Source organism: Oryctolagus cuniculus, chromosome 2 (genome assembly GCF_051225735.1).
Source record: "Oryctolagus cuniculus isolate XC-2025 breed Fujian yellow rabbit chromosome 2, ASM5122573v1, whole genome shotgun sequence".
Taxonomy (NCBI): domain Eukaryota; kingdom Metazoa; phylum Chordata; class Mammalia; order Lagomorpha; family Leporidae; genus Oryctolagus; species Oryctolagus cuniculus.
In genome coordinates, this window is record NC_142868.1 from 46385554 (window position 1) to 46398730 (window position 13177).

The 13177-nt window shown below is 58.2% G+C and overlaps 1 protein-coding gene across 1 annotated transcript in view; it reads left to right on the top strand.

Annotated features, from left to right (window-relative positions):
• The first annotated feature begins 552 nt into the window (after positions 1-552).
• SCARA5 (scavenger receptor class A member 5) overlaps positions 553-13177 on the top strand; it is a 127821-nt gene continuing 115196 nt past the window's right edge. Inside the window, exons 1-2 of the mRNA XM_002709450.6 lie at positions 553-995; positions 5088-5205. Of these exons, the coding sequence (XP_002709496.4) occupies positions 5094-5205 (112 nt within the window). The 5' untranslated portion in view covers positions 553-995; positions 5088-5093. The remainder of the gene's footprint in view (positions 996-5087; positions 5206-13177) is intronic.

A 13177-nucleotide genomic window follows, 5' to 3' on the forward strand; every position in this document is an offset into this window, starting at 1 on the left:
ATAAATAAAATCTTTAAAAAAACCATAATTGACCACGCTCAGATTTCAGTTCTTTGAGTCCACCTCCTATGCTGGATTGCAGCCCCCCCAGAGGGAGCCAGCGTGGCTCCCCTGGGGCTGTATTCCCTGGCCTCTGTGCACAGTTACTCCTTTATCAGCACTGGTTTTTGTTGCTGAGTCGTGTTGAGCTTGACTTTGGGAAGTTCCTTCAGAGCTTCTAGGTGTCTGCATTGTGGCCAAGCTAATATCCTTTGGGGGTGGATGTGACTTCAGGAAAATATATATAATAATTCTAGGCCATGTTTGGTGAATGAATTGAGCAATGCCAATTCTGTCCTATAAATAAATTTACAGTTCTGGTTTTCTTGTGTGGCTCATAAACCAGATCTAACTGCTATTCCCCCAGCAACATTCCTTAAAGTATTTTTTTAGCAGGGCCTTTAGAGCAGTCGCTGGAGTCCCAAGGCCAAGGCGGACTTTGCAGTTGTGGGCGGGGCAGGTTGTCCCAGTGTGGGGCTGCAGTGCTGACATTAGCCACAAGAGGGGGGCCGTGTTCCAGACCCCACCGCCAGCGCCTCTGCAATTGCTCCAAGAACTTTAAAGACTGCTGGAGCAGCTGCACTTCACATCTCAGTCAGTACCTAGCAGAACTTCGAGTGCCTGCACAAAACATCTCCGACTGCTGCCTGAGGCTGACCGGGAGGCGAGGCACCACGGCAGGGAGTCCCAGGGCAGATCCCAACCTGGGCACGAGCTCGACCCTCGCCTCCCCTGCTTGTCTTGCAGAAGCGACCCCGGGGTCTTGCCTGGAGACAAGTCACTGGGTGCCCCTGCAGCCTCCTTCTATGACTCCGTTTGGATCTGGCTAGCCGTGGGGACAAGCTCTGAGGGGCTGCTCGGATCGCAGCGTGTACAGGCGGCCAGCTCTCCGGCCACCATGACGAACGCTGGAAACTGAGGGCACAGGTTCTACAGCCTCAGCAGGGGTCACTCAGGTGAGTCTCAGCACTGACTTCGCCCTGGCACCTACCTGGCATGGCATCCCAAGGCAGCTGGAGGAGACGGGGATGAGCTGGGTGGAGCTCTGGGTTTGTGAGTCTTTAGGTAGAGCCTGGCAGTACCTGCTCCAGGTGGGAAGGTCCCAGCTGTCTGAGCCTGCAGACGTTGGCTAGGCCCCCATCCGGCTGCTTGGGCTGGAGAGTGTGCGCCTACGATTGGGTGCCAGAGAGAAACCACTGTATCAGTGGTAACTCTACCTGCTTCGTGCCGTAGCTCCAGGAAGCCAATGATAGAATGGCCGGTCCTCCACGTGCCCACTGGCGAGGCCTCTGATGGGAGAGAGGGGGCTATTTATAGGCATCTGCACCTGTTCAGCTTTGAGTTAGGATTTAGGTGAACAGAGTACAGATAGAAGAGGGAAGGGTTTGAAAGATATGAGCTGATTCTCCCTCTGGGACTGCATGCATGGGAAAGTCTGCTTGGTTTTGATGAGTTTAAAACCAGGCACTGCGAGGAGAGGCTACAAGCCCGAGAATCCAGAGGAATCATCTTTAGAGCAGCAGTGAGGCTTGTGCCAACCCCTGGGCAGGAAGAAGCGACTGGAGTCCCTCTGATGTCCAGAGATGGGCCTGGAGAGTCAGGGTCCAGATTTCAGCTCGTGGCTGGTTCCTGACTGCCTTGCAAAGGATGCCTCACGCCCCCGACGGCGCCACACCCCCCACCTGGGAAAGGCTTGTTTCTGGGAATGACTGGGCTGGAAGGAAGCCTCAGGAACCTTGGCAGGGTCAGAAGATGCTGGGGGTGTTGGTGCCCGAGAGACTCACCCCACCTCTCAGGGGGACCTTGTTACAAGGCCCGTCTGCACGCCTGCATTATCTTGGGCGCGCACACAAGCATCCCAGAGGGGCTGGCACATGCGGACCTCCCCGTCTTAGGGATGAAGCACCTGAGGCTGAATGAGGTCAATCAACTGGGTCAAGTTCCCTGAGTAAGAAACGAGAGTCAGGGTGGGAACCCCCATCCTCTGAGCTCCCCACTCCCCAGTGCCTGCAGCGGCATCCTGGTGGTGGTGGGCGCAGGTGGGGAGGAGGGTTATGCAGTTTGATGGTTGGGGGCCTTTTCAGCTCTAAGATGCAGAATCCGGAAGTAGACCCTTGATCTCCCACTTGTCCCTGGAACACTGGGAGTGAGTCTCCCACCCGAGAGGTAGGTCAGGGGTCCCTTGCTGCGCACAGGGTGGCCTTGCTCTTTGGCTTGGAATGCTGATGCCTGACCACAGTCCCTTGTCCCCATCCCTTCCTCAGAGCCTCTCCTTGGCCCCAGGCCACTACCTGCTGGGGGGACGTGGGCTGGCCCTCTGAGGAGCAGCCCTCTCCACCGCGTGGCCTGGGACCCTGAAGGTGGCCACCGAGAGTGGCTTACACACATTTGCTGGACCAGCTGATCCCATGCCCAAGCCAGAGCTCTGGGTGGGAAGCCCCTGGCCAGCGCCTGGTCTTGCTCTGTATCTGCCAGGCCTTGCCTCTTTGGTCTTGGTTGGTTTCTCTTTAAAATGGGAATGATGGATCACCCAGGTCATCTGCCTGCCCCTTCGCCGTGCAACCTGGGGGAGGTCATAGGGAGATCCCAAAGGCAGGCCCTCTGCCCTGTGGGGTGTGTGTGCATACCAGTAGTTTATGCTATTGTCGCCACACGGGACAGTCAGCTGCTCCTTGCCTGAGAGCATGAATGTGGCCCAAAGCTGATAAGACCAACGACCTGAGGGTCCCAACCCCAGTCCCCCACCCTCCAAGAAAGACACAGAGCCTCAGACAGAACCCGAGCAGGCAGACTGGGCCTCGCTTTCCCTCCCAGGCAGCAAATATTAGAGTCGGCTGAGCACTTGCACACTCATCTCCCTCACATCTGGCTCTGCTCGGGCCCCAGCCCCTCTCCCCAGTGGGCTTCTCTGGGCTCCTGCTCAGACCAGCTGAGGGGTGTGGAGCGGGCTGAGGCGGGGCCGCCTGTGCGTGCATTCCAGTTCTGGCCCAGGAGCTGACCACAAGAGGAGGAAGATGGAAGGGAAGATGAGGCGCCACACCCCCACTCTGCAGGGACAGCACCCACACTGCTCTGCAGGTCCCCGGGCATCAGGGCTAGGGTGCTGGCTCTGGCAGGGCAGGGGTTAGCACAGGCGCTGGAGACGCTTTGCCTCCTGCTGTGCAGCTCCCCAGAAGCGAGGCCAGGCAGAGGGAGCCCACACAGAGATCATAAAATGAGGGAGGGTCCTCTGCAGCTTAACAGCCATGGAGCTGCCCAGGGCCCCACCTAGAGGCCCTCACTGGGTGGAGGGCTTGGGCGGAGGGACGGTATTAGGAGACTCGCAAACTGGATACCACTGCGGCGCAGAGAGGCTGGGGGAGGTGTCTGGGCAGGGCGGACAGATCCTGGCAGTGCTGTGGACCACCCCCTCCCGCCCCTCCCACAGGCTGGAAGGGAAGCCTGCAGAGACCCGGAACACTGTGTGTGTGTGTGTGTGTGTGTGTGGATGAGAGTACTTCCAAAAGTTCTCGTGTATTTTTGCACCAAATTAAGCTTATCCTTTAATTCCATTTTCCCATGAATGTCTTGAAATCTCCCTGTGTGTGTGTGTGTGTGTGTGCAGGGGATGTGTAGTCTTACTACTTGAGATGAAAGCAGAAGCAAGGACGGTTATGCAGTAACTGGTCCACTCTGGCTGCTTCTAGCCAGGAGAGGTGTCTGGAGATCAAGTTCAGGTTGTGAGAAGAAGGGGTGTGTGTGCTGCTCAGCTGGGCAGCACGACTCAGCTGGCCTCCTGCCAGCGCCTCCCCCTTCCCACCCTGCCTCTGAGCCCTTCAGCCAACAGGCACCGTTCCCCCACACTGCCACCTGCTAGGTGCCAGTCATCTCAGGCTGGGGTCCTGTTGGGCCCTCTGGGCTTCCCGCCTGCTTGCCCCTTACTGGGCCTGAGACCCATTCTCCTAAGGGGCTTTTAGCTTCCAAAAGATCGATTTACTAAAAAATGGATGTTTTTGGTTGAATATGCAGATAATTAAAGAGCATCAGAAATGAAGGTCAAGATAAACTCACGGCTGGCACTGAATGAAAGTAGAAAGTGATTTGTAAAATCTGTGCATGTATGTAAGAAAAAGAACGCAAAGTACTTTATGCAAATGAATACATTGGCTTTGAGAAGGGATTTTTTTCCCATGACATAGAGCATGCACTTGCATCCCAGGAAGTCCAGAGAAGCCGTACAAAATGCCCACAATCCCCTCCAGCCCAAGTCCTGCCCAGGCTCACCTTTCCCTCTGGAGCAACCTGTGGCATCTCTGAGTACAGCCTTCGCCCTCTGTTTGCACACTCCCAGGAGCGCTCTCACTGTGGTGCAGACGGGGCTGCTTCACTACCAGAGGCTCAGGTTTTGCCCGAGTCTCTGGGTCCGGTCCTGGAGCTCTGCGGGGAAGACCCGAGGATCCAGCGGGGCAGCCTCGGGGCCCCGTGCAGACTCCAGCTCTCCCCTGGAGAGGCTGCTCAGTCCCTCGGTCTGCAGGCCCTACTGGGGGCTTCCAGGGGAGACGAATCCTTGTTGCAGTCTCCCTGGGCCATGCTGGCGCACTTGGGTTTGAGAGCCGTGCTGGGCTTCTCCGCTGTGTCGGCTGGTGCCCTTGTACCCCGCTCCCCATGCCCCTTTGTGTCCAGATTCCCTCATTTTCTATCTGGAAGAGAAGGCCAGGTCTCTCTGAGAGCGCTCCCTGGTCACCTTTTGGCCCAGCTGAGTTGGCTCCCAGGCTCCTCCCCCGGTGACCACTCGGCTTAATCATGTGGGTTTGCTCTTCCCCAGTTCAGGGCTCCAAGAGTTATTGAAAGGAAGGGACAGAGCCCACCATCAGAAAGGCCCACAGGGTCTGCTCGTCGTGAGTGCTGGGGTGCCAAGGACCTGGAGGATAGCGTTGGATGCTTGTACGTGCAGAGAGGCCCCAAGATGCACGCTCAGGGACACGGGAGTGGGTGCCTTCCACCCCCACCTGTGGCTGATCCCTGTCTCCCCTCCCTCACTGCCTTCTTCCCACCTGTGCTGCTTGCAGGGCGTGATGGAGAACAAAGCCATGTACCTGCACACCGTGAGTGACCGGGACACCAGCTCCATCTTCGAGGAGCCCTTTGATGGCAGGAGCCTGTCTAAGCTAAACCTTTGTGAGGACGGTGAGTGCTTCTGACTCTGTCTTAGGGAGTGAGATCGGCCCTGGGGGTGAGGAAGGAGCACCCCTCTTCCAACCTTGCTATCACTCCGGGCCATGCTGACCTGCCCATCTAATGCCTGTGAGTGTTGAACTTCATGCTTTGCAAGGTCTTCCATGCAATTTCCCACTCATTCATCACGACAAACCTGTGTGATCAGTGAGGTGAGTGCCCATTTCACAGATAGGCTGGTTTAGTTGAGGCTGAGGACGGCACGAAGGCTCACACGGCTTGTGAGTCATGGAGAGGTCCCAGCACTGCGTGTCCTGACTGGAAGGGCGGTCAGTGAGGCTGGGGTCAGACAAGACTGTCTGAACCCATCAGCCCAGACCTCCTCCGGGGAGAAGCTTCCCGTCCTCTTCCCAAAGCATTTGCCAGGGGCGGACCCAGCTCTCCAAGGCTCTTCCCTCCCCGGGGTCCTGCCAAGAGTGGTTCCTCTCCCAGTGACCCAGAAGGCCCTGCATCTTGGGGCTGGTGCATTGCTACAACTCTGGATCCGATGGATGCAGATTTGGCCAAAGGGGCCCAGAGCACCCTGCCAGCAGCCGGGCCCTGCTGCACCCAGCACAGAGCTTGATGCCTGGCAGATGCTTGGTCAGCGCCCGCTGTGTCACAGCACAGGGGGAGAGGGTAGCATCACCTCCACGCCTAGGAGGGGCACAGTGATGCTCACAGGAGAATCTTCAAGGACTCCTGACTGAGCAGCCTAAAAAAAAAAAAAAAAAGATTTATGTATATTTGAAAGGCAGAGTTAGAGAGAGAAAGAGCACTTCCATCTATTGGCTCACTCCCCAGATGGCCACAACAGCCAGGGCTGGGCCAGGCTAAAGTCAGGAGCCTGGAATTCTATCCAGTCTCTCATGTTTGTACAGGGGCCCAAGCACTTGGGTCATCTTCTGCTGCTTTCCCAAGCACACCAGCAGGGAGCTGGATCAGAAGCAGAGCAGACAGGACTCAAAGCAGTGCTCATACGCCATGATGCCGGCCCCAAACAGAGCCTTTATTCAAGGTTTATTTTTGTTTTCCCCCTCAGCATCATATTTTGGTTTCCTCCACTCTGCCACCTGCCTCTCTCTTGAAATGACTCAAGAGAAACGGCTCCCTATTTTGCACCAGCCCTGTCTTTCCTCCCACAAGGTGCTGGGTGTAGGAAGGGAAACAGGGTGGCTCAGAAAGGGAGGGAGTGGGGACAGTCTCAGCCGGGTGACCCCCTCTGCCTAGCTCGCCCCGCCCTCCTGACCTGTCCTCCACTGGGGAGCTGGGCCTGCGCAGCGCTCCCCATCAGCACGTAAGCAAAGGTGCAGCGGCTCCACACTGCTGACCTAGCTCTGTCTCCACTGGTGCTTCAGTAAAGAGGATTGATTGATGAGAGGGACATGGGGTATGGCCCAGGGGAGCGACTGGCGATCATCAGGGCCGGCCTGGGGTGCTAGGGGGTCAGGGCTGTGGGAGATCTGGGGTGGGAGGTGGCACTGCTGCCTTTATGCCCTCGCTCCTTGGCTCATCTCACTGCTCCTGTTACTGAGCCCCTGATAAGAAGAGGTCATTTGGACCAGGACGACTGAAAAGTAACAGCAAGCCCAGCCTCTGTGCTTCCCAGACCCCTACGCCCAACTTGGGGACACCCAGCAGAGGGCAGTTTCTGTGTCCTGTGTGTGATGTCCCCCGGGCGCCTGCCCCTGATGGAGCACACACACAGCAGAGGCTGAGACCTGAGGGGCTGAGCAGGATACATCCCCTCTCTGGACCTCGGTGTTCTCATCTGCCCAATGGGGGTGCAGTGGGTGTAGCTGAGCTCCTGTCCCGTCCTGGAGTCCTCTGCATAAAAGCGGAGTGGGCATTGTGTTGAGAATGTGGCCACTGCCCTGCGCAAAGCCCAGCAAAGCTGTCACTTCCACGGGAATGGCTGCCCAGGTCTTGCGTGGGTAGCCGAGGACCCGCACTGCTCCGCGCTCCTGCTGCCGCTGGCTCTCATGCCGAATCCCACCTCCTTCCGGTCTTTCTTAAATCTTGCCCCGAGGCCTCCCTGGCTCTGGTACCCTGAGTCCACCTTCCTCGCCTTCCTCTTCCGTTTCTCCCATATCCCTGTTCCCTCCCAACCCACGAGGCGCGTTGTCACTTCACAACCCCAGCTGGGCAGGGACCGGCGCCTGCGCATGTCCGTTGGTGTCGTGTGTGCTGTCGGCGTTTGGCGCAGCTGCTCTAGGAGTAGTTGCTGAGCGAACGAGCGAGCTCCTGAGTTTAGGCATGAACAGAGGAGTCCTCGAACCCTAAAGCCAGCGAAGTGAAGTCTGCGTCCCTATTCTGAGCTGGCGGGTGTGCGTCTGCGGGAGGAGCGCAGGCAGACCGAAGTGTTGCCATTAAACCAGTGGGCTAACAGCGCGTGGCCTTCTGGTCTCATGCCCCTCTACTCCTGTCCCTTTCACTTCTAAGAGGAAAACGGTGAGCTCTGACTTGGGACAATCCAAGCCAGATTTGAACTGTTTCCAAAGGACGTTGCTACTTCTTTCATCCTGGTCCCTGTAGAGTCCAACAGGGGGAGGGGGAGGGGCACGGGTGTGGGCAGGGGAGGGAGATGAAGGTAGAGATGGGTGAAGGAGGGCGTTGGGATCAGGGCCATCCCATGGGCCTTTAGTACATAAAATTGGTGATGTGTTAGGCTGGGGAGGAGCTCCAATTTCTCAGGGGTTTCCTCCTTGAGTGTAGGGTGAGAGGGAGGAGGAGGAGGGGACAAGAGATGTCACTTCCTCCAGTTTGAGGCTGATCCTGGGGCTATTGGCATGGGGGGGGGGGTCAATTTGCAAAGGGTGCGGGCCAGATATTGAATTCACAATTGGGGCTCTAATGCAGGTGCTGCGGCCATGTACAAGCAGTGGCTGGCGGTACAGTGCCTTCTGACCAGTGCAGGTTTGTGGGCTGACTCCCAGGCCTGCGCCCGTTACCCCCAGTGTGAAGCTGTGGGAGCTACCTGCCCCTTTCTGCCCCGTGCCTGTGTGCCCTCCTCGGGGGCCTCGCCCATCGTCCCCACCTCACTCTGTCTCCCCTACCTGACAGCACCCATCCGGCCTCCGAAGCCGCAGTCCCCTGGGCTATCGCCTCAGAGTCCTGATCTCTAAAGTGCTCCTCCGTGGTCCTACTGGGTTGGAGGGAGCCGTGGTACTTGGATGTGGCCACGCTGCTGGGCCACGTGATCGTTCACCCTTACCATGCGGTAAAGATCCTTGACACCCAGAGGGGGCGTTGCTGTGCTTTGAATTCTCTCAGGACCTTGTTCTTGGTGGGTGCTCAGGGCAGCTTTGCTTGCTGGCGAGCGCCATGCCCAAGGCTACTCCAGCCAGGAGTGGCAGGGCTGCAGCTTGCCTACAGGTCTCCTTCCCTGTCATGCAGGCCCCCTTCCTAGGAAAGGGGTTCATCAGTGTGGAGTCCATGCCGCCCTCACCCTGGAACCAGTGAAGAGGCAGCCCAGGGGGTGGGTGGGAATTCACATACCAACTCCGCTTTTTCCCTGGCAAAGCTAAGTTCGGGGATGCAGCTTGGACCTGCAGCTCGCGGGCATGCTCCCCAGCCACTCCAAGTCCTGGAGACAAGCTCATGAGGAGACGCTCAGCCAGCCAGCCAGTGTGAGCATCTACACGCAGGCCTCGAACCCGGGCCTTTCCCTGGTTAACGGTGCCCCGGCTCCCCAACACACACACACAATCAGAAATGGAGCAAGGGCTGTTGGGTTGCAGGAGCTGACCCGTCACATGAGGTGGTGCTCGTGGGAGGCCGCGATACTGGCACACTCCTGTTTCCTGGGCGTGGGCAGAAATGACAGACTGAGAGAAGTTCCATGAGGCAAGGGAAAAGCCCCGCCTCTCTTCTATGGACACACTGCCATTACTCCTCCCCTTTATCGCTTACCAGGTGACGAGGGGAGGGGACAGAGTGTGGGACCCTTGGCTCCTCCGTCCCCTGCAGGAGAAGCCACCTTGCCCACCTCTTGCGCGTCTCAGCCCCAGATCTCCTCCCCTGCTCTGTGACGCCCACGGGTCTTTCCCCTCTTACACCCTGGACTGGGTCCCCTCTCGGCAGCCTGTCTGCTTCTTTGCATCTGAGTCTCGGTGTCAGCACCCCTCTCGGGGCCCACTGCCCACAGGAAGGTCCCAAAGGCCAGGACCTCGAGTATCCCAGGCAACAGCACCGGGTCCACCTGTGGTGCTGGACCCTCTGGGGAGGGCCGATCCCCAGTGGGAACTCCGAAGTACAGGAGCCAGCCCCGGGGACCTCAGCGGCTCCCATACAGCCTCTCTCGGCCATCTCTGCCTCGATGTCTCTTACCCGCTCCTGAACAGAAGCACAGCAGGGCAGGCTGTCGGAGTCCCTCTTTCCTCTCTCCCAGCTCCACCTTCTACCCCATTTTCACTTTCCCCTCCTCTCTCATGTTCCCTCTTCCCACCTTTGTTTCTGCCTGAATAGCTTTGAGCCTCTCCTGTCTGGCGCCAGGTGGTGGAAGAGGCAGAGGCCTGGGAGTGGGTGGTGCCTGGCCGGGCCTGGCTTCCCCAAGGCCCTTCCCAAGGGCTGGAGAGAGGTGTTAGTGTCAGAGAAACATTGCAGCCCTGCTGGCCCCGCGGCCCCAGCCCCGTCCGTGCACTTGTGGCGTCATCCGTGGCCACAAATGGGAGGCTGGCGGAGGTAATGAGTTGCACATGCCGCTGGCGGCAGCTGGACGCCTGCAGCCCGGCCGCTTGCTGGGTGAGGGGCTCCCCGTGCCTGTGTTCCTTCCCCGTAAAATGAAACGATTCTCCTAGGGGAACCCCCCCATCCACCTTCTCATCCATCAAATCTCCCTGGTTCATTTGGCGGAGCTGAGGGCTGCCGGGCAGCTGCCCAAGGATGGGAGTGGATTTCCTGGGAGGGTCTGGCTGGGGCCTCACAAGGGGTCACTGCCCTCTCTGGTTGGACCCTCAGGCCCCCGTGCAGCGGACAGGCAGGGATATTAACTCGTTCAGTGCTGCAGCACACCCAGGGCCTCAGCCTTGGCCTTGCTGCGGAAGAGCAGGAAGCAAAGCTGCACTAGGTAAGACTGTGGGCCCTGGGCCTCCTGGTCTCTCTTGCCCAGTGGGCCTGCGGCAGAGATGGGAGTGCTTGGCGGAGTGGGCGGAGCCTGGGCGTGGCCACGTGTCAGGCCTGGGCTTGAAGCCATGGACCACTCAGGCTCCTGTTGGACCACGGGCAGTCAAGAGCAGGATCTTCTCTTTGCCTCTCTGCTCCTGCTTTCTCTGTGCCCCTCTGCCTCTTTGTGTTTGCCCACTGGGGAGCCCTGGCTGGAGGTGGGAGGAGGCAAGACAGGTGAGCTGCAGTGTGGGCTCACTAAGGCCAGTCACATCTCGGCTCAGCTTCTCCCAACCGCCCTCTCTATGCGGGCATCCTTTCGGCCAGCACTACCCCCTGTCCCTGACCCTTGGGTCTAGGAATGCTTACAGCCCGAGGATACAGCCCTCATGGAATGTCTTACAACTGGCCACCCCTCTGCTCCTGTCCTTGGTAAACCCTGTGAAGTCTCCCTCATCTGAGTGGGCCTCAGTTTCTGGGGTCCCCAACCCTTTGATCCTCAGTGTGCTCACCCACAAAATGAGACCGATGTGATCAACCTCCTGGGAACTGTGGAGGGTGAAGCGACTTCACCCTGTGAAGCACCTTGCACACAGTAGACCCTCAACCCCCATTTGTTTCTCTTCCTATTTCTTGGGGGAGCCCCCTGCAAATCCTGGGGAAGCGGGGGAGATGGAAAGGGAAAAGATAGGAGGCCGGGGGTCTCCGGGAGCAGCCCTGCAGCATCTCGGGAACCCTGCCTGGGGTCTGTAGTGGGGCAGCTTTCTGTCTGCCACACAAAGCAGGGCCTTGGCTAGCGCGTCCTTCAGGAAGCCTGGGCTCCTGAGGAGTTGAGATGCTCTTTTCGTTCTGTTTCCCAAATACTAGGATCACTAAGGAGTCCCTTCTGTGGAGGCGGGGAGCCTGTCCTCGTCCCCAGCCTGATGGGAGCTCTGTTCCCCAGGGGTCTTTCTGAGGTTTGCTGCAGAAAGGGCCTAGGGATGTGTTTCATCCCCACAGTGCAGGGGCCGGGAGCTGGTGGGGGCACTAGGGAAGCGGGAGAGGGCCACAGAACCACTGTGGAGCCAGCCAGGCTGGGCCCGGACTCCAGCTCTGCCCCAGCTGACTGAAAACCTGGGCAAGCTCTGGGCCTCCCCTTCCCCAGGAAAAGGCACCCTTGCGGCACCCAACTCATGGGCTCACTGCAAAGGCTGTGTGTTATTTCCCGGGGAAGTCTTCCTGCCTGGTGTGGGCGATCCTGGGATGGGTCTTGGGCCCTCAGTCCCTTTCCTTTTGCTCTAGTACTCATGTGTGCACCTCTGATTCCTTTGTGGCCTGTGTTTTTGGTCTTCAGAATGGAGGGCTTTGTTCCCACCGCATTCCCAGGCTTACCTGGTGGCGACTCCAAGTTTGAGATAATAGGTGGCGTGGCTGCTGTGTTCCAAGGCTGGAAGGCCTGGCTTCCTGCCAGCTCTTTCCCCGGCCTTTGGCCTCTCCGTTAGCACTTGGGCTGCAGCTGTGTGCCTCCGGATCCCCTTCTGGACAGCAGGCTTCTGGAGAGCAAACACTGTCTTGGGTTCATCTGAATGTCTCTGAGACCCAGCCCTGTGTCTCCCACACAGCGGGCACCTTGGCTTGTTGAGTGAGTACATGCGTTCACCAAATCCAATGAAGACCAGGGTAAAGTGAGGGAGAGAGGGGGTGAGGCCGAGACAAATAAAGCAGATGGCTTTGCGATACTGCTGTGTGTGTAGAAATAGAAGCCTTCTGCCCTCAGGGGGCATGAAGCCCCCAATGGCACAGCTATGGAAACAGAGCCAGGATGGGGCTTGATCAATGTGCTAACAGAAGTGCAGGGAGCCCTAAGGGAGCCTTGGGAGAGGACCTCCTGCAGGGACAGACACTGCAGGGAGACCTGGAAGGAGGAGCTGGGGAGTGGAGTGCAGGGGTCCAGGAATGATTTCCAGGCTTCCCAGGGCAGCAGGTTGGCTCTGGTAGAGGCCACGCAATGGTAAGAGGTGAGGAGTTGCTCACTCCCTGAGCTCTGCTGGGCCCAGCACTGATCTAAGCACTTTACACTCGATTCCCAAATCAGCTCGCTGCAATGAGTCTCATTTTCACGCCCAGTTACTTATGCGGAAGCCCAGGCAGCAGAGCCTCAGTCACCAAGATCACAAAGGATGGGAGTAAGGATTCCCTCTACAGCCTACGCTCTTGATTATGCTGAAGCCAAAACCAAGGAAGGACGCCTGCACTGCCCATGGGGATTTGGATCTCTGGAGGTACTGGAGAGCCCGTGCATGGACCCAAAGCAAAGAGAGGCTAAGACCTGGCTTGTGTTTCAGAACGGCCACTTCCGCTGCAGCAGGAAGTGGGCCTTTCCAGGGGCAAGGTCCCAGACACCTGCGAAGTCGAGCCAGTGGAGTGGGTGCAGAAGAGCCAGGTTGCAGTGGATGCCATCTGACTTGGAAGACCGCAAAGCAGACTCTGTGTCCCAGGTGCCTGCCTGTGAGCTTGGACAAATCCTCAAGGGGATGGTAGAAGGGATATCAGGTTGAGTCCAGTTAGAATAATCTGAGGGAGGAGGAAGTGTTGTGACCCAGTGCTGCTTGGCGGGCTCTGAGGAGGTGAAAAGAGGTCCGGGAAGAAGCTCTGCATACGCCATGCTGTAAGGGCCAAGAGGCCAGGGAATTGGGGGAACAGCAAGGGAGATTGAGGAGGAGTAGGTGGGAGGACGCCAGAGGGAGGGGCCCACTGTCCAGGCCAAGCTGGGAGAGCACTGAGCGTTGGCCGCTGGGTGGTGCTGTGGGAGGTCAGGGGTGAGCTGGTGTAACTGATAGCACTGTGGTGACAAAGGACCAGG